The sequence below is a fragment of the Microcaecilia unicolor genome, chromosome 9, assembly GCF_901765095.1.
Source record: "Microcaecilia unicolor chromosome 9, aMicUni1.1, whole genome shotgun sequence".
Lineage (NCBI taxonomy): Eukaryota > Metazoa > Chordata > Amphibia > Gymnophiona > Siphonopidae > Microcaecilia > Microcaecilia unicolor.
In genome coordinates this window covers 11,227,092-11,249,978 of record NC_044039.1, presented here as the reverse complement: position 1 = coordinate 11,249,978, position 22,887 = coordinate 11,227,092, and the positions used below count along the sequence as shown (strand labels likewise).

General features: G+C 42.0%; 2 protein-coding genes across 6 annotated transcripts in view; one reads left to right on the top strand and one right to left on the bottom strand.

Annotated features, from left to right (window-relative positions):
• Positions 1 to 14,033, bottom strand: part of LOC115477769 (coiled-coil domain-containing protein 107-like) — a 14,282-nt gene extending 249 nt beyond the window's left edge. Inside the window, exons 1-5 of the mRNA XM_030214845.1 lie at positions 13,838 to 14,033; positions 8,828 to 9,024; positions 7,675 to 7,747; positions 5,309 to 5,399; positions 567 to 676 (exon numbers count right to left, since the gene is read on the bottom strand). Coding sequence (XP_030070705.1) covers positions 567 to 676; positions 5,309 to 5,399; positions 7,675 to 7,747; positions 8,828 to 9,024; positions 13,838 to 13,988 — 622 coding nt within the window. The 5' untranslated portion in view covers positions 13,989 to 14,033. The remainder of the gene's footprint in view (positions 1 to 566; positions 677 to 5,308; positions 5,400 to 7,674; positions 7,748 to 8,827; positions 9,025 to 13,837) is intronic.
• The window catches only part of CAPS2 (calcyphosine 2), a 48,460-nt gene continuing 39,500 nt past the window's right edge, over positions 13,928 to 22,887 (top strand). For 3 of the 5 annotated variants that reach the window (XM_030215150.1, XM_030215149.1, XM_030215146.1), the window contains exons 1-3: positions 17,270 to 17,363; positions 19,271 to 19,369; positions 21,542 to 21,588. In XM_030215150.1, coding sequence (XP_030071010.1) covers positions 19,289 to 19,369; positions 21,542 to 21,588 — 128 coding nt within the window. In that variant the 5' untranslated portion in view covers positions 17,270 to 17,363; positions 19,271 to 19,288. Of the gene's footprint in view, positions 14,005 to 17,269; positions 17,364 to 17,393; positions 17,470 to 19,270; positions 19,370 to 21,541; positions 21,589 to 22,887 lie in introns of those variants that run through there. The other 2 variants (XM_030215148.1, XM_030215147.1) reach the window with 2 other exon arrangements.

The window sequence follows — 22,887 nt, the reverse complement described above, 5'->3', positions numbered from 1 at the left end:
ATTTTAACTGATATAATTTTCTATGAAGTTAAAAGAAATGCGCATTTTATTACATAACTAGTAAAAAAGCCCCGTTTCTGATGCAAATGAAATGGGGGCTAGCAAGGTTTTCTTCTGTGTGCATGTGGGAGTGTGCTGTCTGTCCCCTCTGCTCTCTGCCCCCTCCCCCCTTGGAGTCCAGTCCTTCAGTGTTGTTTCCTGCTGTGTTTGTGTTACAGAGATAGTGAGGGCTTCTGCCCTCTCTCCCTCCCCCTCTGAGTCCTTCACTGTTACAGAGAGAGCGATTTGATTTCGTGCTTTGCTGTGTTTTCCTTCACTGTTTGTGTTACAGAGAGAGCGAGGGCGGGGCAGACACTCATGGGGAAACCGGATATCTCTCCCCCTTCACACTTCCGGCTGGAGGCTTCATTTAGAACGTTGGTGGTGCCTTTTATATAGAGATAAACTTACCCCCCCCCCCCGTTTATAAAGTGATTGCAGACACAGTGCATTCAAAGTGAATGGGTGCACAGCGGTTTGTAAACAGGGACCTACATTTTCAAAGGATAAAAATGATGATGATTTACCGTCATGATTCAGTTCTGATTTATTGATTGCGCTCTCTTTCATCAGTTGTCTAATTGACTGTAGCTGCGTCATTATTTCATCTCTCTGATCATTAGCCAGAACATTAACACTGCAACAAACAAAAGCTACAGCAGATCAGCAATTGAGCTTGTTCTAAAAGAAAAGATACAGCAGGAGAACCATTTAATCCAAAAGCAAACTGAAAAGCACCATCAAATTATCACAGTGGAAGGAAAGATGATGCATTTCAAGAACTGCACAAGATCCCATTACTTGGATAATCTTTTTTTTTTGTTTTGTTTTTTTGGGTTTTGCTTTTTTTTTTTTTGGTTACAGAAAAACAGTATCACATTAAGAAGCTAAACTGGAAAAGGAGTCTGAAGATTGCGTTCATTCATTCTAATTTGATACCCTGCTCCTCTCAAAAGCAAATCAGAGTTGTCTACAATAAAGCATTAAAACAGTTCAATTAAAAAGATAAAAAACAAACATCAAACAAAAGAAAAAAAACAAACATCAAACATAAGTAAAAAAAATAAAATAAAATATTACTACCCCAGTAATCTTAACATTCCACTTCCTGTTTGTACCCTATGTTCTATCAACGTTCCAGAAATGCTGAAGGAATAACCAAGCCTTAATTATTTATGAAATAAGGTAACTGGCTTTCATTTGGAATTCTAACAGTAAAGCAGGGGCGTAGCCAGAAAACTGATTTTGGGTGGGCCTAGGCAAGAATTGGGTGAGCACAAAGTGTTCTCCCTCCCTCCAAAAAAAAAATATCTCAGCTGGTGGGAAAACGCTTCTTTCCACCTTGGCAGTAGGAATGCACTGAAAACTGAGCATGCGCAGGTGTCGTGGAGAGTAGCGTTTTGTTACCATCAGGGGAAATCTTCAGCTGGCGGAGCTTGGGATTCCCACCAGTTACCACTAAACATGTGCTACTGTTGGGTGGGCCTGAGCCATAAATGGGTGGGCCCTGGCCCACCCAAGCCCACCTGTGGCTACGCCACTGCAGTAAAGGGCAGGGAATCTGCACAGAGCTCTACTTGGCTGACAACTGATCAGCCTTACAGCCAAATAATATGGAACCCCATGATGCAATGACTTGAACACTACATTAGTGGTGGATGAAGCAGCCTTTTAAAGTATGTGATTTAGGATAATACGTTTTCTTTTATTTCATTTTAGTATATGCTAAATATTTCAGTGCGAATTAAAGTTAGTGCCTATTTCAGAAGGGAAGTAGCACACGCTAATACGTTTTAGCAAGTGCTATTTGATAAGTGTCTGCTATTTCATTTAATATGCATTAAAAGCAGGCCCTTGGCAAACAAGCATACTGGGACCCCCCCTCAAAATATAAATACACTAGCCATTGAGCCCGTGAAAACGGGCTACTTTTGGAATGGGGAGGGTTCCGAGCCCCCCCCCCCCCGAGGTCAGCGCCGCCCCGCCTCCCCCGGAGTCGCCGCCGCCGCCCCTCCACCCGGCCCGAGCAGCACTGTAAACTTACATCATTCAGCACGCAGCAGCAAGCACATCAACAAAGCTGCCGTCAGGGCGGGCTTCCTTCTCTGCCTGTGTCCCGCCCTCGTGCGACGTAACGTCGGCAAGGGCGGGACAAAGGCAGAGAAGGAAGCCCAACGGCAGCTTTGCTGATGTGCCCTGCTGCGTGGTGATGTAAGTTCACAGTGCTCGGGCCAGATGGAGGGGCGGGGGGGAGCGATTCCGACGTCTGCAGCATGCCAGTAGAGACTTCCCTCTCTGTCCCGCCCCCACGTATTGATGCGGGGGCGGGGCAGAGAGGGAAGTCTCTACTGCGCATTTGCGAGTGAGTACGGTCACTCGCCGTTTATATGTTTGATTTTAAAATGCTCACAAATGCTCCTCCCGTCCCCATAGCCTTGGCTGCAGAAGGAAGCAGCTAGTAGGAAACGCTGTTTGTTGTCTTTTCTTAATTGGATAATACAAACGGGGACAAAAATCTAATTTGGTAGCCATTAAAATTAGCACATCTGAGACGGCCCCTTCCTAAAAATTGGTCCCTAGGCATATGCCTAGGTTCCTATAAGTCTCAGTGGCTCAGGCCAAGATTAACATGAGAAAGATACCAAGATATATGAATCTATGTGTTAGGTTAATGCATAAAGACATTGGGAGGGTTCATAGAGGAGGGGGTAGTGTGGAGGGAGGATGAGGAGGAGGGGTCACAGGGGTAAGACTAGAAGTGTTTCTTAATATATTAGACTAGGGGGCTCATTTTTTAAAGAAAAAAAAAAACTTAAAGCACCAGTTGGATGGATTTCTTCTCTAAACGTCATCAATAGAAATCAAACAAAATAAAACATGGAAAAGAAAATAGATGATACCTTTTTTATTGGACATAACTTAATACATTTCTTGATTAGCTTTCGAAGGTTGCCCTTCTTCGTCAGATTGGAAATAAGCAAATGTGGTAGCAGATAGTATATATGAGAGAAAAATCAAAGCATTACTTTGACAGTTTGACAGAATGGGAGGGGGGGGTATGCATGGGGACATCAAAGCATTTCATTGATATTCTAACAGGATGGGTGTTGGTAGGTGAGAGGGTAATAAACAGAGAAATAAACAGAGAAATACAGCTTTATGGTTTATAATGGGTTAGAAAACCCAAATCCTTATTCAGTCCTGTTTGTTGGGTGTCAAAATATTCAATCATTCTTATTTCAAAGGTCTTACGTTCCTGTATTGTTTTAAAATTACCTTTCAGTATTCTTACTGTGAAATCACTGGTGCAGTGTTCTGGTCTTGTGAAGTGTTGGCCCACAGGGGCGGGGGCCTGACTGGCACCGGCTATCTTCATGTGATATCTGTGCAGATTGAATCTTGTCTTAAGCATCTGGCCTGTTTCTCCAATATAGCATCCTTTGTTACATTTTTTACACTGAATGATATATACCACATTGGAAGATGAGCATGTAAAATAGTCCTTTAGCTGAAATTGGGTGGCGGAGCAGGTGGGGGGAAGAGGGGTTGGTGGTTGGGAGGCTAGGATAGGGGAGGGCAGACTTATACGGTCTGTACCAGAGCCGGTGATGGGAGACGGGACTGGTGGTTGGGAGGCGGGAAATACTGCTGGGCAGACTTATACGGTCTGTGCCCTGAAAAGACAGGTACAAATTCAAGTTGAGTTTATCTTGGGCAGACTAGATGGACCATGCAGGTCTTTTTCTGCCGTCATCTACTATGTTACTATGTAATATATACTATCAGCTACCACATTTGCTTATTTCCGATCTGAGGAAGAAGGGCAACCTTTGAAAGCTAATCAAGAAGTGTATTAAGTTATGTCCAATAAAAAAAAGGTATCATCTTATTTTCTTTTCCATGTTTTATTTTGTTTGATTTCTATTGATAACCTTTAAGAGTGGACTAACACGGCTACCACACTTCTCTAAACGTCCAAACCAGTCTTTTCAAAACTTGTTTGTCTGCAGTGATATCTGATTTTTGTTCTTAGTTTGAAAAAAAAAAAAAAAAAAAAAAAAACTCAAAAGGTACAAAATTAAAAAAAAAAAAAATCCTCTTCTGCCTGCACACTCCCACTGTAATTGGACATAAGGGTATGTGCTTAATGTGGTATATAAGCACATAAGTAATGCCATACTGGGAAAAGACCAAAGGCCCATCAAGCCCAGCATCCTATCCCCGACCGCGGCCAATCCAGGTCAAGGGCACCTGGCAGCTTCCCAAGCGTACAAACGTTCTATACTAGTAAAAGAGGCTCGTTTCTGGAGCAAATGAAACGGGCGCTAGCAAGGTTTTCCTCCCCAACACCCCCCCTCTCCCTCCCTCCCTACCTACCGACCCCTTCGTTGTTCTGACGCCATTGCTCCGCCCTCGGTGTGTGACGCCATTGCTCCGCCCTCAACGTCATCACGTTTGACGCAAGGGCGGGGCCCCGAGACTTGGCGATTTCGGTGGCTTCACCACCACGAACCCTTCAAACCCGTCTTGAAGGAAGTGACGCCAGTGGCTTGGCTTCACTGACGTCAGTGTCTTCAGAACGTTGAGGGTGAGTTTTATGATATAGGATATGTTATTCCCGAAATTGTGGATTTTTCCCATTTAGTATCATTACTCCTGTTATTAGTAACTAAGGGGTCCTTTTATTAAGCTGTGCGAAAAAGGGCCCTATTTACTGCAGCGGGTAAAAAGCCCCCCCCCCCCAACAAAAATGGCCATACGGCAAGATAACTCTTACCACATTACCAAGTGGCGGGGAGCACGTACCACCACCCATTGAGGTAGCCAGGCAGCGCGCACCGATGTTCGATTACCACCGCTGCACTATTTTAAAAAAAAAAGTTTCCGGCACGCCAGAAATGGTGTGCACTCAAGCTGGCGGTAGTCCCAAATTAGCGTGCGGTAAGCCCGCGTGGGGCTTACCAACGCTTTGTAAAAGGGCCGTTAGGTCTCACTGAATAAAATGGGACCTGGGATAAAATAATAAATCTTAGCAGCAGCCCATGTTGATAACTTCCCCCCCCCCCCCACCCCACTTAGTGCTGTACGTTTTCAGGATATGTTCATTAACCAACACAGAACCCTAAATCAGAGTACAATGGTTCATATTTCTCACAGTTTAGAAAGCGTAAACAATATGCTGCAAAAATACATTGTTAAGGGCGCCCTGGATTTAAAAGGCAATTACTTTCTAATTATTAGAAATAAGAAAGATAGTCCTAATGCTTACCAGTTAGAGAGAGGGTCTAGCTGAGAGAGTAAGCTGTTTAACATCATTTCTGTCTGTGCTAGACGCTGTTCCAACTCCAACAGCTGATGTTCTAGTAAACAAAGTTATACTGTATGTAATCGCTGCAGATCTAACAATGCAAAAATTATTAATGACTTTTAATGGAGGAGCTAAAGCCTTATATAATGTGAAACCACATTTGATTTTAACTGCTACTTTTCACAGTTTTACTTATTTTAAAGTTTCTTTAGAAGTATTTAAGCAAGGTGCAGTGCCCCCCCGGTGCACGAAGCCGCCACTAACATGGCGCCATGCCCCGACGGACAATGCGCGCCCCTGTCAGCGGGAGGAGCGAGCTAGGCGCAGTGGGCTGCTTCCCGCCTCGCCGAAGCTCCCCGCTGAGAAGGGGAGGGATGAAAAAGGGGCATCAGACAGCTTACGGTTGAGCTCCCTTGCTACACGGAGGGGAGCTCTGTGTATGATTGGTCAGTCTTGCTATGATGGCGGACTGGGTTGGCTAATAAGCCTGAAGCTGCTTTGCTTGGGTATACCCAGGGTTATGATGTTAATATGTTGTTTGGATTTGAAATAAAAGCTGCGGCCAAGTTGTGCCATGTTAAGAAAATACCATGTGTCTCGCTTGTTATTATACAATACCACGTAACCCTTAGGCCCGAGGGGTCTCGGTTGCCTATGTTAAAAGTAGGCATGTGGGTATTTGCATATAGGAAGGCTGAAGGCAACACTCAAGTAAAGGATCAGTACTTTTGGTCTAGTCTTCCTCCTCTGACTCCATTTGTTTTTGGTCTTTGCTTCCCCTTCTACAAACAGAGTGTCACACAGCCTTCCTGGCTCAAGGGCTATTAAAAAAAAGGGCACCTCTTCTGAGGCACAGCCTTAGCAGCACTCAACCTTCAGAGGCTAATCAGAGCTACTGCAGTCTTCCCTTCCTCTTTCAGCATCGAGCACACCAAATCTACAGGGCAACAAGGCCTGGCAGGTTCCAGCAGACAATGAATCCACACCCTATGGCAAAGGCCAGATCATCATTTGAAATAGACCTGGAACCACTGGGCCACTGAAGTCACCACATTGTTGAATAATCAGTAGTGATGAGATTGCTGAGAATTGTGACAAGAATGCATAGATTTTCAACAGCAGGTCAGATGTTCACAAGTAGCTCAAATCTCCCCCAGGGACCAAAATCAGTGCTGTTTCACTGCTGGTAGGCAGCCTGTATCTAAACCATTTGATTTGTGATCTTTTTCAAAATCTGGATTTAACACACCATAACCGAATGCACATCTGACTAAACAAAGACACACACAAAAAAAAGACTACAATTTGGCTTGTCAACTTTCAAAAGCACAACACAGGACAGCATATTTTTAACAATTGGTTCACTAAATTATGCAAAATATCTGCCTCCCAGGAATAATCACTCGGGCCCTTTTACTAAGCTGCGTAGGCGCCCACGCATGCCAAATTGGAGTTAGGTTACCGTGTGGCCCTTGCGGTAATTTCAATTTTGGTGTGCATCCGCTATGCGCATCTGAAAAATATTTTTTATTTTCTGGTGCGCTACAGCTACGCGCGTAGACCATTACCGCCTGAGACCTTACTGCTAGGTCAACGGCTTGCGATAAAGTCTCAGACCCAAAATGGATGTGCGGAAATTTTCATTTTGCCGCATGTCCGTCTTCGGCATTTTTTGTAGGTGTGCTAAAAAAATAATTTTGCACGCGCCCAAAACACGTGTCTACATTACTGCAGACCATTTTTCAGCGCACCTTAGTAAAAGGACCCCTCAAACAATAACAAATGTTAGTCAAGCATTCGCAAATTGCAGTAGATAGTCCTGCATACGATACTGCTATGAGCCAGAATGTAACAGAAAGCAGTGTCTCAAATCAAGAAATTCCTGCATGAAACAGAAAAAAAATGTGTGAACATGGATGAAAATGTAGCAAAACAAAATAAGAGATAGCAAACACACTGTGGAAGTCTAGCAATGCCGTCAAATCTCTTGCCTCAGTTCACAGAAAAATCTAGTCTTGTGTTCGACATTTTTTTTTTTTACATATTTGGGCTAAAATAACGTCACTGGAAAACATATCCAACCAATCTAAATAAGGACTCCTTTTACAAAGCCGCACTAGCGATTCCCATGCGGCAAATGCGACGAAGCCCACAGGAATTGAATGGGTTTCATTGCGTGCCAGAATCAATAGCGCAGCTTTGTAAAAGGAGCCCCAAATTTCTTGAGATTCCGAAACCCCTCCTCCAGAAAAACAGAGTCCATTGCTAAAAATGGGGGGCCCAAAAAGTAACCCATTTTTTTCAAGAAACACAGTGTAGCAGAATACCTGTTTCTTTGGTCTTTATATCGTCTTCATTTTTTGCCTTCCTGGAAGCACTTTCTTCTTCTTTAGATTTTATCTAAAATAAAATCATTATCAGCATTACATAGTAACATAGTAGATGACGGCAGAAAAAGTCCTGCACGGTCCATCCAGTCTGCCCAACAAGATAACTCATATTTGCTGCTTTTTGCGTATACCCTACTTTGATTTGTACCTGTGCTCTTCAGGGCACAGACTGTATAAGTCTGCCCAGCACTATCCCCGCCTCCCAACCACCAGCCCCGCTTCCCGATCTTGACTAAGCTCCTGAAGATCCATTCCAAAAACCACTGAAATATAAAAGGATTAAAATTTGTCCAAACCTTTTTAAAACCCAGATATGCTAACCGCTGTTACCACATCCTCCAGCAAAGAGTTCCAGAGCTTAACTATTCCTTCAGTGAAAAAATATTTCCTCCTATTTGTTTTAAAGGTATTTCCATGTAACTTCTTCGAGTGTCCCCTAGTCTTTGTAATTTTGGAATGAGTAAAAAAAAAAAAAAAATTGATTTACTTCTACTCGCTCTACACCACTCAGGATTTGTGAGATTCTATATAGCGCAACTTAAGTTGCAAGCGCAAATCCAGTCGTATCCTGGATTTGCGCCCGCAACTTAATTAGTTAACAAGCCAATCAGTGCTAACAGGCATTTGCCAATTAGTGTCAATAATTGCTTGTTAATTAGAATTTACGCACAGAACTGTCTAAGGGTATTCCATAACGTGATGAGCGTCAATTCCAAGTCCCATAGTTGAAAAAGGAGTGTGGAATGGGCGAGTTGTGGGCATTTCTAAAATCTATGTGCATTGTTATAGAATACATCTGGTCCCCACGTAATTAAGGCTTCGGGATTTACACCAAGTTTTATTTGGCGTAACTGCCTGCGACTAAGTTTAGTCACGTGGACGGGCACTCGGCGTATTCTACAAATTGTGCAGAAATTTATGCTTATTCTATAAAGTACTTGTAAATGTAAACGTACTTTATAGAATACACCTAGGCGTATTTCATTATGGCGCTGGTTTTAGGCGTGATAAATAGATTCTAGTCCATAATGTTTATGTATTTGTGAAAATACACAAATAAGCTGATTTTTTTGGGAAATACATCACCAACCTTTACGAATTTGTATGCTGCAAAAACACCCACACCAATAGCATACAAGGGCATCAGTGTGAAAGTCAAGCCTTTGCGATTTCCTTTAGTCCTCTCATTCTTCATGTTCTCTTCTAATGCATTTCGCACATGTTGCATGTTCTCATAGGTCTTGCCTTCCTGATGTCCCAAATTCTGGTGACCACTCCCAATATTATCTATAATCAGAAAAGAGAAACACCAACATAAACAAACTCCAAATTACTTTACAGCATAACCAACACTTGCTTATAAAGGTATCATCTCTACCCCCGTGCCTTGCAAGTGTCTTCTTCACCCTCTCTGTTTTTCATATTCTGCTGTCCAAAAAAATGATTCAAAATGCATTAAAATGGAAGTTTATTTCATCGGTCTACACAACGTATTCTGCTCTTTCAACATGAAATGATTACAGAAGTGTTCAAAATTAATACAAGTAATTAAGACTGTGTCCCATCATACAATTATAGTTTCTTTCTTTCCACCCTCCTATTGCCCTCGTCTCACCCAGAGACCTCTGCAGCTGTAATGTTAGGCCTCACAGTGACCTTCCTCAGCAGTTTGCTTAACCCACACCTACTCCATTTGGAAGGACAGCCTAACCAGGGGCGTAGGCAGACTGGCGGGAGGGGGGTCCAGAGCCCGAGGTGAGGGGGCACATTTTAGCCCCCCCCCCCCCCGCGCCCCCCCCCCCCCCCGCCATTGCTGTCCCCCCGCACCACCGCCAACTTTGACGACCCTCTCTACCCCCCTCCACCACCACCAACCCTCCCCCGCCGTTGCTGTGGTCTACCTTTGCTGGCGGGGGATCCCAATCCCCGCCAGCCGAGGAGGTCCTCTTCTTCCTCCAAAGGCTTCGTTCCGTTTCTATAAGTCTGACATCCATTGCTGGCTGATCTGCAAGGCTTCGTTCTATTTCTGTGAGTCTGACATCCTGCACGTACAACGTACAGGACGTCAGAAACAGAACAAAGCCTTTGGAGGAAGAAGAGGACCTCCTCGGCTGGCGGGGGAGGGTTGGCGGTGGGAGGGGGGTCCAGGGGGTCCAGGGCCAAATCTACGGGGGCCCAGGCCCCACGTAGCTACGCCACTGAGCCTAACTGAAGCATAGACTTGGTGGTACTAAATGTTTTTCACTTTACACCTAACAACGCCCTAAGGGATTCTGAAATTTTCTTATAGATCTCCCCCAATCTGTACCTCTGAATAACTCGTTCCTGGAGTTCTTTCAGCAGTTCCATGTTTGACATGGTTAGACCTTTGCTTCAAATTCACTTTGTAGAATAGAAGCAATTTGATTCTTCTAAGAGTATTCCAAGCATCTTCCCTACTGTGGCTTGATACAGGTGGACTCTTAGGGCCCTGTTTACTAAGGTGAGTTTGTGTTTTTAGCGTTCCTACACTTAGCGCGCGCTAACCATGTAGGCATGTACATGGTTAACGTGCGTTAACACGTCTATAACGCTGCTTCGTAAACAGGACCCTAAAGCAATTTTTGGAAATGGAGCTTAATTAGGTCCGCTATGATAAACAGAGTAAAGACTCATTCAGTCCAGACTTTGCTTTTATATTTCAACGTTTTTTTTTTTTATTCACGACGATGCAAAGTAAACACAATGAATGTTTTAAGTATACACAAAGAAATCAAATCTCACTGCGCATACAGTAAAAACAGAATGATATGATGTGCCATCAAACTTTTAACAAGGTTATATCCCCCCCAAACTCCTACCGAAAACCCACCCCTACCCTCTATTATAAACAATTTTTAGTGATGACTCGGTGACGTACATAACTCCAATAACCTTCTCAGTCCAAAAATCAAAGCAGTCAACCAACAAAGGCGAAACCAGAGGTAACACTCCATCATCAAATGAAGTGAAAGGCAACCCTGTATCCATCATAAACCCTACTACCCCCCCCCCCCCATTAAGTTATACAACATTGTATCCATAGGTTGATGGCAAGAAGCTAAAGCCATATGCAGAACCGTAATGTATAGAATACTAACAGCAAAATATTAAATGGGAAGCATCCTTAGAAAGAGTAGTACTGCACAAAAAGGGGAAAGTATCCCATAGAAACCACACCCACCTATCCCTAACTAGTAAGGGTGCTGCCGAAACTCACCCTACAATAAAACCCCAACCCCACCGTAATAAAGCCTGAGAGACTGGGTTTCTTATAGTCTCCCAGAGACCTCCACGCTCAGCGGGCCTCAAATTCAATATCCCTGCCCGTGACAGACTTTGCTTTCATATGCAGTTACTTTAAGTTCTTCTAAAATTGTTCTTTCACATTGAAAGCTCAGGGAATGTTGTATAAATCAGAAATCATCATAAAAACAGAAGAACCAAACCCTCGCAGTCAACCAGACACAAACACAGCAAAGGCGACTACAAAAATGAGCTAGACGATGTTAAAAAGTTCAACAATTTATTGACATCCGAGACTCCAGACAGGCCGTACTTCAGCCTATTAGGCCTGCATCAGGAGTCTCTTAAGGATGTAAACAAATGTATCCGCCTGGTGTGTCTTTAGTTTAAAAACGTAGTAAGACTATGGCATATAAGCCGGTAATCACTAAACAAAAAGCAGGTCTTGGTCCGACAGCGGGACTCAATCCAACTACAAGATATACCCGATGCTTTCTCTATTAAACTGCAACAATATCAATCGCTGAGATCAAAAGTATACACACACACATACACGATGCTGTCTATTAAAATGTTCTATTTCATATTGTGTTGACTTAAGTAGTATACTTTGTCATACTTATATATTTATTAGGATTTATTTACAGCCTTTTTGAAAGATTCACTCAACGTGATGTACAGTAACAATAAAATCAAACATAAGCAATAGACAAATACAAACAGTAAAAATATTCAAACAATACAAATAATACAAACAGTAAAGACTCTTTCCCTTGAACCTGGGTACATAGAGAGGCACATTTTCAAAGCACTTAGCCTTCCAAAGTTATGGAACTTTGGAAGGCTAAGTGCTTTGAAAATATGCCTCAGAGTATCTTAATCAGAATACCACAGTACTTGCATTGCACTTAAGAGAGCTTCTGGAGTTCATACAATGTAATATGTATTGGCAACGTATCAAGGTCTGCTTGGAAATTGCTTTTACATCAGATCTGAGACCTTCATCACAATAGGAATTATTTCTGTGTTAGTACGTTACTTTCCAAGAATCCACCTAATAGTCCTATTTCAGCGAACAAGTTCACCAAACTGCTGCTACAGGAATGTTATTTCTCCTGAAGGTTTTGCAATACTGCTCATCTCAGCATCGATAAAATAAAAATTAAAAAAAAAATAGGCAAAGAAAGTAAAAAAGGAGAAAAGTACAATTTACCAATACAATATTAACAAAATAAGGAAGTATAGTTATAGAAAATTAGAAAAATTAATATAAGCTGCAGGAGGGTACCTTTTAATCCTGGGCAATGTGCAAGCAGCAGTAAACATTCTTCTTTTGCTTCCTACCATACTTTTAACTGTATTGTGTAAGCTTTTCTGACACTTTGTTTTAAAACAATGGAGCCAGCATACCTAGGTACTCTATTCTCCAGCAAGAACACAGCAATTCATCAAATTTGCTGCTAAACGTTATGTTGTAATCTCTGTTAACCCATATAGTGTAAGGTTTCATTTTTTTTTCTTTTCGATTTATTTGTGTTATATTATACAGCTCAGTTTTGGAATTCTTGGGTTGTTGGAACTGTGTGTATTATAATGGCAAACTTTGTCAGTCTGCCAAATAAGACAATGATTCCTTTATTTGGCAAGCTCACTGCTGCATTTTCCAAGAGGATGGTACAGAGGCAGCAGTGAACTGGCATCACTCCTGCTTCTTCATTGTAAGCATGTGTTTGGGGGGGGGTGGGTGGATGGATGGATGCAGGGTCCACTGGGCTACCAGGGCTGTTTGATCATCAGAAGTGGCGTGCTGCACTCCACCTCAGATGCCCCCCCCCCCTTTGCTTCTGTGCTGCATCTTTATATACCAGCCTAAAGCAGGCATAAACATTTGGCACTAGAAAAAGAGTAAAAGCTGTGCTAGATTTTAGTAGACTACTCTTAACCATTAAACTTGAAATGCATACATTCAGTCGCTGCATACAAGAGGTAGAAGTCTGGTACTAAATTCCCTTTGACTTTGTCGGAAGAGGGCATGGGTTATAGGTGGGTTAATTCTAGAAGATACCTTGGGGGCGGGGGGAAGGGAAGAGGGGTAGCTATAGTATAGGGGGGTAGATTATGGGACAGAGAAAGTGGCACCATATAGATGCGACGTGATTCTCCTGCCAAGTGGGTGATAATTTGCAGACTGGCAGAACTACAGTATAATAGAGCAATGAAATAAAAACCAAGACCACAGAATGGCACCAGTAGTCTATATTTATTTTTAAATTTTGTTGCATAATGTTCAAGTTGCTATTTGATACATTTTAAAGTTAATATGCAGATTTATTGATAATAGTTATGTACAACACTTTTGCATATATATATATGCCAATGTTAATCAATATAGTACTACGGAAGGGGGAAGGTTGGAGGGGAGAAATACAAGAAAAGTTGATGATAGCAGTTCAGCTGTATTAGTACAGGTTTGAAATGTTTATGGCCAGAGTTATACTGATGGGCATGGAATTGTTTTATATCTGCATTCATCAATAAAAATGATTAAACCTAAACTTGAAATGCATAGAAAATGAATTAGTACCATCTCCTTTCACTGCCTTGCAATCTGTATTGCAAGCCACATTGAGCCTGCAAAGAGGTGGGAAAATGTGGGATTCAAATGCAATAAATAAATGCAATAAATATGACTAGCCCTAGTAGGAACAATCTTTATCAGCTGGGATTTCAGGACTATTTGCTAAAGTATAGTCCTCCTGAGGTGCAGGAGGTGGTAACCCAAGCAGGAACCCTTCTCTTGTTTTGCCTTGAGCTGGGAAAAGGAAAGCTAAAGTACCTTTGCCTCGCCGGAACGGTGGGAGGCGTCCGGGGCTCTCTCGCGCAGCCCTGCCAACTTCTGCTCCCCCGAACAGCCTGGGGAGAACAACAAACACGCAGAGGCCCAAAGACAGGGCGAAAAGCACCTGATGAAAGGGCGAAAGCGCCATAGTCGCAGCGCAGCTGGTAAGTGCAGCAGGTACTTCCCACCCCACCCAGCCAGGACGAGTCGAGGAGGGAGTCAGGACTAGGTTAGCGTGAGAATAGGCATGACGTCACGAAGCTGAAACCAATCAGGTTAGTCTCCCGACCCGTTCCCTCCCCTCCGCGCAGCCGTCCTCTAATGGGCTGAAGCCAGTAGGCGGAGATTGCCACCATTTTCGCTCACACCACAACAACAGCAAAGGCTATTGAAAACAATAGCAAAAGGTTAGAAATAGCGGACTGCCTATGCACGGTCCGTCTGCAAAAAGTGAAAAGCTGTTCCAGTTGCATAGGCATGCCTTCAAAAGGTGGAGGACAAAAGATTTTTTTTTATTATTTGCAAAACTTCCCATGTATAGATATAATATTTCACTAAAACAGGTTAAAATGATTGTTGCAGGTACCACACTGTGCTATACAATACAATACTACTACTACTACTTATCATTTTTATAGTGCTACAAGGCATACGCAGCGCTGTACACCATATACAAAAAGACAGTCCCAGCTCAAAGAGTTTACAGTCTAGATAGATGGCCCCACATTTTAATTGAGAATATCCTGTTTCCTCATGGGTTCATCTGAACTGTGTTGTAATCTTCCTTGGAAAGTCTGGTGATATAAAGATGGGAATATTCTGAAATTAAATTGAAGTAGAAATAAGCTGTCCTTTCATTGGGGCACATGGAATCACATCACTTGATCTGTTTTTGTTGAAGTTTACATTTTAGATACACAAATGGATTATGCTGTTTTGAGCATGTTCAGGGACAAATTGGTTTTATAAGTCAAAAGAAAAAGAACTATTTGATTCATGCAGATCTATTTTGTTTAAAATAAACTAAGGGCTTCTTTTACAAAGCCATGCTAGCAATTCCCGCACGGCAAATGAAAGGAAACCCCATAGCAATTGGATGGGCTTCTTCTCATTTGCCACACCAAGAATCGGTAGCGGATAGCACAGCGTTGTAGAAGAAGCCCTCAATGCAGTCAGTTGGTTTTATTATATTATAGGAGTGGAAGAGTAGCCTAGCGGTTAGAGCCCTAGTTTTGATATCAGAGGTGGCCTGTTAAACCCCACTGCTGCTCCTCATGATCTTGGGCAAGTCACTTTAATCCTCCATTGCCTCAGGTACAAACTTAGATCATGAGCCCTCCAGGGACAGGGAAATATTCAGTGCACCTTAATGTAACTCACTTTGAGCTACTACTGAAAACGGTGTGAGCAAAATCCAAATAAATAAATTATATTTTGTTCTTTTGATGACTTATACTGTGCCAAAACTGAAAACTCTTATCTCTTCTATTTGGTTGATAATAAAGGAGCTCATTGTGAACACTATCCACCCTAAAGGTTGTTTGTGGCTGCTCATGAGGAATTGTGATATTGAATAAATAAGTATTGTGTTTTTGTACCTAGTCATGTATCCAAAGGTAATATCATTCTTCCAAGAAAGCCTTTTTAACTTATTAGTGGAATATAACCACAGAGGAATGGCATGGTTGCATTTTCAATATGGTAACACTAGAGCCCAGCTAAGGAGCAGGTTATTTTGAGTTCGTCTTCGCTAGACCAATCTTGCTTTCCTTGTGCCATCACCATCCAGCTGGATAGGCAGTGTCCTTCAAAGGTGGAGGATAAAGGGATTTTTTTCTACTATTTACATCCCACATTATCCTAAGCAAACTTGGGTTCAATGTGGCATATTTTTGAAAATACAGTGAATTAGAATAATAGAATTCAGTTATATCATGAGAACAAATAGATGGATATGTCTAAAACATGGACAAACAAGACAAATATGGGATAAGGGAATTACTAATGTGGGAATGATAAAACATGGGTACTTAACAAGTGAGTAATGATGCCACATGTTCAGAAATCATAGCCGCAAGTATAGACAGTTATTGAAACATTATCACACGCACACACCAGAACAGGCATCCATACACACATTACAAAAGTAAACAACAACTTCTACAGAGTACATCCAAAATGTAATTTTTATTTGCTCATTTCCATCTTCCAAAATTCTAGACAGCAGATATACAGATCAGTAGGATCCAAAGCAGTCCAAAACAAGAAAAGTCAGACACAAAATAGCTTATACCTTAATTGTTCAACCACCCTCAGGATTCACCTTTGGGTTAAGAATCAAAACCATGTGCATGTAAGGACTAGATAAACAAATGAAAGAAAGTTTAAAGCAAATACCTCTTAATAGGTAATACTTGGTAGCAATAATGAAAAAGTGATGGAATATTCACGTTGCAAGTAGTCTGAGCCTACAGATTTATTTTCTACTGAACATAATGAAGTTTGTATGAACTTGGGGGCTAATAGTGTGTTGAACTGGACAATGTTGGCACATTTAGACTGACTCTGGACAGAACGTCTGCGTGAAGGAAGCCGTTCCCTCATTATTCATTACCACCCCCGCAGGTGAAATAGTAGTAATAAAAAAGGCAAGTACATTTTTATAATATACCACTGTATTCCACAAAACAAAAGGAGCAAGTTACCTCATGCCATCTTTTCCTTCTGATGTATGCACAGGAAAAAAAAAAGATGTTAAATGGTCCCAGGTTTCAACCTTATTAATGCTAAAAAAAAATTGTACTTATAAATAGTAAGTCTTATTGTTAAGCACCTGGTTCTCATAACATAATTTCTGTTTTGGTAGCCCTTTACTATGGGCCCTGTTTACTAAGGCGCGCTAGCATTTTTAACGTGCCTTCAATTAGCATGTGCGCTGACTGTGTAGGCGTCTATATGGATATTGTAGGCGCGTACACAGCTAACGGCCGTACATGGTTAACGCATGTTAAAAATGTTAATGCGCCTATAACATGGCTTAGTAAACAGGGCCCTAGGTGAAAACATCTCTGCACGAATACAGGGAGTCCCTATAACCAGCCCCTCCAAATGACACAATTTTGAACTAGTTAGTACTCTAACCGATTAAACGAATACTTCCTCTATGTACGTCTGCATGCTGCACAAGCCTGCATGTTTGAAAATATATAAGTATAATCAAATAAAAATGCTACCAACAATAAAGAACGTCAACGTGGACAGAGCAGCTGATAGGTTTGCTTGCTTTGCTTTGGGTGAACGGGGATGACGGCTGCGCGGAGGAGAGGGAAAGGGATATCACCCCCAATTGGCTTCAGCTTTTTTGACGTCATGCCGCCTCCTGTTGTCAATGTAAACCTCCTTGAAGTGCAGGCTGCAGGCGTCCGACTCTGTTTACTGTCTGAAACCTAAGCGACAGCCGTTTCCTTCCGCCCGGTTCCGGGGCTAGATCAGACTTTGGGCTCGGGGGTGTTTACGTGAAAAGGTAACAGGAAACGTACTGAACGGGCACTTGCTGATATTTATGTTTACTCGAGCATTACTTTTAAAGCAACTGCTGTGATGGATCATTTCATGTTTGACTGTTGCTTGTATGTATTATTTTTGTGTATTTATTTATTTATTTATGTTATGGCATTTGTATCCCACATTATCCCACCTCTTTGCAGGCTCAATGTGGCTTACATTTTGTCATGGATCCTGGAAATAGCACTGAAAATACATTTGGTTTACAGAGGGTTTTGTGTTACATGGTAGTAAGATAGATGAGGGCGTATCTGGTTAAGATGTTACATTTTATGTTAATGATTTTTTTTTATTTTTATTGTGGATGTTATTTTGGAAACCGCATAGAATCGCGACATAGAGTGGGCTACAACATTTGTAAATATTTAAAGAATAATAATGCTAACAACGCACCCTTCTTATTCTTTGAGCGGGTGGCTCCTTTCCTTGCAGCAGGTTCAGTTTATTGCAGATCGTGGTGGGGTGCTGCACCGAGGACTCATGCAACTTGTCTGCATTATTTGGGAAGACAGCTGGAAAATAATTTCAAAGTTAGAAAAAGTGACCATCTTGGACATCTCCTTTTTTTTTCCCCCCTGTATGTCACTGCATTATTTAGGTAATGCTCCTACGAAACGTTAATTGAGGATGGGGAGGGGGTGGGAGCTTGATATGGGTGGGATACCTTTTGGACAGCTAATATTTTGGGGGTGTTTTACAAAAGCAGGGTAGCATTTTTATCACATTAGTGCACGCTTATTTTTAGTATGCACGAAACAAAATGCTAGTGCACCTTTTTAAAAGGCCCACTCAATTCGCTGTAGTATAGTAGTAACTAAAGTACTTGTTATAATATCCATATTGCATACTTTTACTGACACAGATCAGATCCATTTCTGTATTCAGTTCAAACTTCTCTTATTGACCTATAAGTGTATTCACTCTGCCGCTCCCCGTTACCTCTCCACTCTCGTCTCTCCCAACGCCCCCCCCCCTCGGGTACTCCGTTCTGTAGATAAATCTCTCTTATCTGTCCCCTTCTCCTCTACTGCTAATTCTAGACTCCGTTCCTTTTGTCTTGCTGCACCCCACGCCTGGAATAAACTTCCCGAGCCTGTGCGTCTAGCCCCATCTTTGGCCGTTATCAAGTCCAAACTTGAAGCCCACCTCTTTACCACTGCTTTTGACTCCTAACCACTACTCACTTGCCCTGTCCTTTTACCTCACCTATTTATTCCCTTACCCTTAATTGTTCTGTCTGTTTACCTGTCTTATCTAGATTGTAAGCTCTTTGAGCAGGGACTGTCTTTTTGTGTATGGTGTATAGCGCTGCGTATGCCTTGTAGTGCTATAGAAATGATAAATAGTAGTAGTAGTAGATCTTCACAGAGTATTTGATGATAGAAAAGGTAGAGGGTATTACCCTGCTCTGTTCAAGGAAAAAAAAACATGTATTTTTGTGTTTTATTTTTATCTTTAGTATTATCAGCAACTTTGCATTGCTTTAACACCATTCCTTAATTTCTGTGATTCCAACTCCACAACAGTTCATGGGGTTTGCTGGTGGTCAGATGACATTTGATTTGACATTTTTTCTCATCTTTTCATAAGAGATACGGGGCCCTGTTTACTTAGGTGTGCTACGGTAGTGTTTTTAGCGTGTGCTAACGCTAGAGACACCCATCGTGTCTCTGGTGTTAGCGTGTGTTAAAAACGCTAGCGTGCCTGTAGCATGGCTTAGTAAACAGGACCCTAGGGTTGATTTGGGGCTATTTAGCTTTGTCCCAACATGATATTCTGTGCATAACTTTTCCCAAGTTGTATAGAATGGAGACTGTTATTAAACAAATTACATGTTATTAATATACACCTTTGTTTTACTGGAAGGTTTGTTATCTCTTCTGAATGGATCTTCAGATTAAGGGAATAGCAGCAACCCCAAAAGGGCAAGATGTTTTGTTTTCAGCAAGGAAGAAAAGCCTTAAGGTAAAAGGGGTGGGGGGAGGGGGAACTTGTGAATCTGCTTTTTTTTTTTTTTTTTTAAGTTGCTGCCAACTGTGTTTTGTGGAATATCTTGCACAGAGAGTAGACAGTTAATACACTAAGAGGCATATTTTCAAAGCACTTAGCCTTCCAATGTTCCATAGAAACCTATGGAACTTTGGAAGGCTAAGTGCTTTGAAAGTATGCCTCTAAGGGGATCTTTTAGTAAAGCTTAGTTTGAGTATCTGCAACAGGACCCATAGGAATAAAATGGGCCGTGCTGCAGATAACTGAAGCTAAGCTTTAGTAACATAACATAGTAGATGACGGCAGAAAAAGACCTGCACGGTCCATCCAGTCTGCCCAACAAGATAAACTCATATGTGCTACTTTTTGTGTATACCTTACCTTGATTTGTATCTGCCATTTTCAGGGCACAGACCCCCTAATATAATTTAGCTGTGCCATGCTACTGAGTGAATATTTTATTGGTTTTATTAGGAATATTGACTAAAGATTTTCTCCTATTTGATAGTCCCTTTATAAATTGGTAGTAATAATAATCCCCAAATTCTTGGACATTTTTGCCTATGTTTACTAAGGTGCACTATGGGCGCGTTAGCGTTTTTAACGCTTGTAAATGGTTTACGCGTGTTAAATGCTAACACCCATAGAAATATATAGGCGCATTAGTGTTTAACGCGCCTTAAATTTAAGGGTGCATTAGAAATGCTAACGCACATTGGTAAACATACCCCTTTGTTAAAAAATATAATCCCATCAATTTTCCAAAAAAACCCACCCTACTTATAACAGCATACAGTCTCTGCTGATATCTCAATGATTTCCGGGTCCTTGCATGTGACCAAAATTAATTTTTATTTATTTATTTATTTATTACATTTGTATCCCACATTTTCCCACCTGTTTGCAGGCTCAATGTGGCTTACATACGCCAAGCCGGTAAAGAACAAATACAAAGTGGTATTATGGTAGAATAAGATACATGTGTTACAGACACATTTGGGAATCGTAGAGAGGAGGAGTTGTCAAGTCCATTACTATCTTTACTTAGTTGTGTAGCAGGGTTCAGGCTTTTAGGTTGTGTCAGTAAGGTATGCTTTTTAGAACAGGTAGGTTTTAAGTGATTTCCTGAAGTTTACCTTTGTTTTTAGTATTGGTGTTGACTGGTTTTAAAGGACTGTGGATGCATTATTTTTTGGAGATCACCTAATAAAGGTGTTTTGCTAAAATACACCTGTTGGTGCCGTTGTGCCTTTAGTCTTTCCAGTTTCCCTTCAGTGTAGGATCTGTGGACTTCATCTCCTTGTATTCACCAGCACCCTTTTATTTTACATCTTACTGCACAGGTTTAATGTTTTGCTATGTGTTTTTCCAATTTAAAGTGATAGCCATCCCAAAATAAATTCTTTTGTGTATGACCTCTGGGACTACCCTTATCCCCTAGTGAGAAGGCAGGCTGCCTGTGACTTGTTGAGGGTTAGACGGGGCAGTGAAAGCCTAATAAATATTTGGTTGAGCTAAACAATTAGTTACGATTGTATGGGAAATGTGACTAAAAATGGGGAGTCGATGTCTGTGTATAATGAACTGTGAATACTGCTTAAATACCTTTGGGACCCTTTTACTAAGCCGCGGTAGGCTCTTTGTGCATTCAGTGCGTGCCCAAATGAGACTACTGCCATTCCAATGCGGCCTCCTGGCTGTAATTTCAGATTTGGTGCGCACCCATAAAGCGTGGATGAGTTATTTATTTATTTATTTCCTCCTACGTGCGCCGGTTCCGGCAGTAATCGGCATATGGCGTGTGCTGTACCGCATATACCGGTCACTGCGTGTGTAGGGTGAGCCTTTACCGCTAGATCAATGGGTGGCATTAAGGGCTCAGGCCGGTTTTGGGCGTTCGCTGGTTTCAGGTTTACCGCAGGCCCTTTAGCCATCCCATTAAAAAAAAAAGCCCCCCTTTTTTTTGTTGTAGATACGGTTAAAAACTGTCCCGGCGCACGCCCAATGCACACGCCTACACTACTGCAGGCCAATTTTTACCGCGGCTTTGTAAAAGGGCCCTTTGTTCCTAAGGATATATTTATTTGAAGACAAGCTATATTTTTTTGGGTTATGAATAGCATGACTTCATTTTGTCTATTTTTATAGGGTTGGCGATCCAAATCGCGAGCTACACATGAAGATCGCCCAGCAGAGTAAGTTAATGGTTTGCTTCTTCAACCTGTCACTTTCATAAAGTAACGAAAAGTAGATTATCGATTATCATTATCAACTGAAGAGTCTATAGGATTCATCATTGAGAAATTTTTCAGCATTTTTTTTTTTGTTAACATAACAGAACACCCAACTTTTCATAACCTCTCCCAGCATTATAAATCAACTAGTAAAAAAGGCCCGTTTCTGGCTGAAATGAAACGGGCGCTAGCAAGGTTTTGCGTGGAGTGTGTATGTTTGAGAGAGTGTCTGTGAGAGTGACTGTGTGAGAGTGAGAATGTGCAAGTGTGTGTGTGTGACAGAGAGTGGGTGTGAGTGTGTCTGTGAGAGAGTGTGTGCAAGTGCGTATGTGAGACAGTGAGTGTCCTTCCCTGTCCCCCCTGTCAGGTGTCAGGACTGGGGGGGACTGTGGCCGGTCATGAAGGCAGCCCCTACCAAAATAATAAAAGCAAGACCATTTGTATAATAATCACTGCATTCCAGAGAACAAAATGGAGCAAGTTCCCACATGCTATCTTTTGCTTTCTGTATTCAGTAGCTGACAGGCTTGCTAGACTTACCTAAGTGGCTGCAGCTGCAATACACTGAAAAGAAAGCAAGGAAACCTATGAGACGTAGATACGGCCGTCCCCTTGGCCTCTGACGTTCCTCCCTTCTTCTATTTGACTTCCCTCTGATAGGTCCGTCATTCGGTGTGACGCTCCTCCCTTTTCCTGTTTCAGTTCCCTTTGATAGATCAGAGCGGTGCAGCTGTGACACTCCTCCCTTCTCTGATAAGTCAGGGCGGGGCAGAGATGTAGTGTGCTTAAAAATGGTTACAGAGCTTCGAACATACGAACTGTTGAAGCCTCAGAATGTGCTTTAGAACGTTGAGGGTGCTTTTTATGTGCAGATGGGGCGTGGCCTACAGCCCAGATGGGCGTGGCTGAGACTGAGGGTGAGTAGTCCGAATAGCCTAGCCTACCAGGAGGACAGGAGTTCAGGACAGAGGAGTGAGCTTCAGAACGTCTGAGGGGGGATTTTATTTATATAGATGTTAGCAGGAGTTTAAACAAAACCTAGAAACACTTGTCCCCTTAGAAATACAATTAGAAGGGTGGGGAGGAAGTGACATCAGCACCTGAGATGGAAACAAACAGCCAGCGCTGTTTTCAGGCTCAGCAAAAAAAAAAAAAAAAAAATAGTGCAATCCCTCCACACCCTACTTCGCTTCTCTGTCTGTCGAATGAGAATATACCTGTGCAAACAATGTCGGCTCGGAAACGGGCAGATACGGGTAA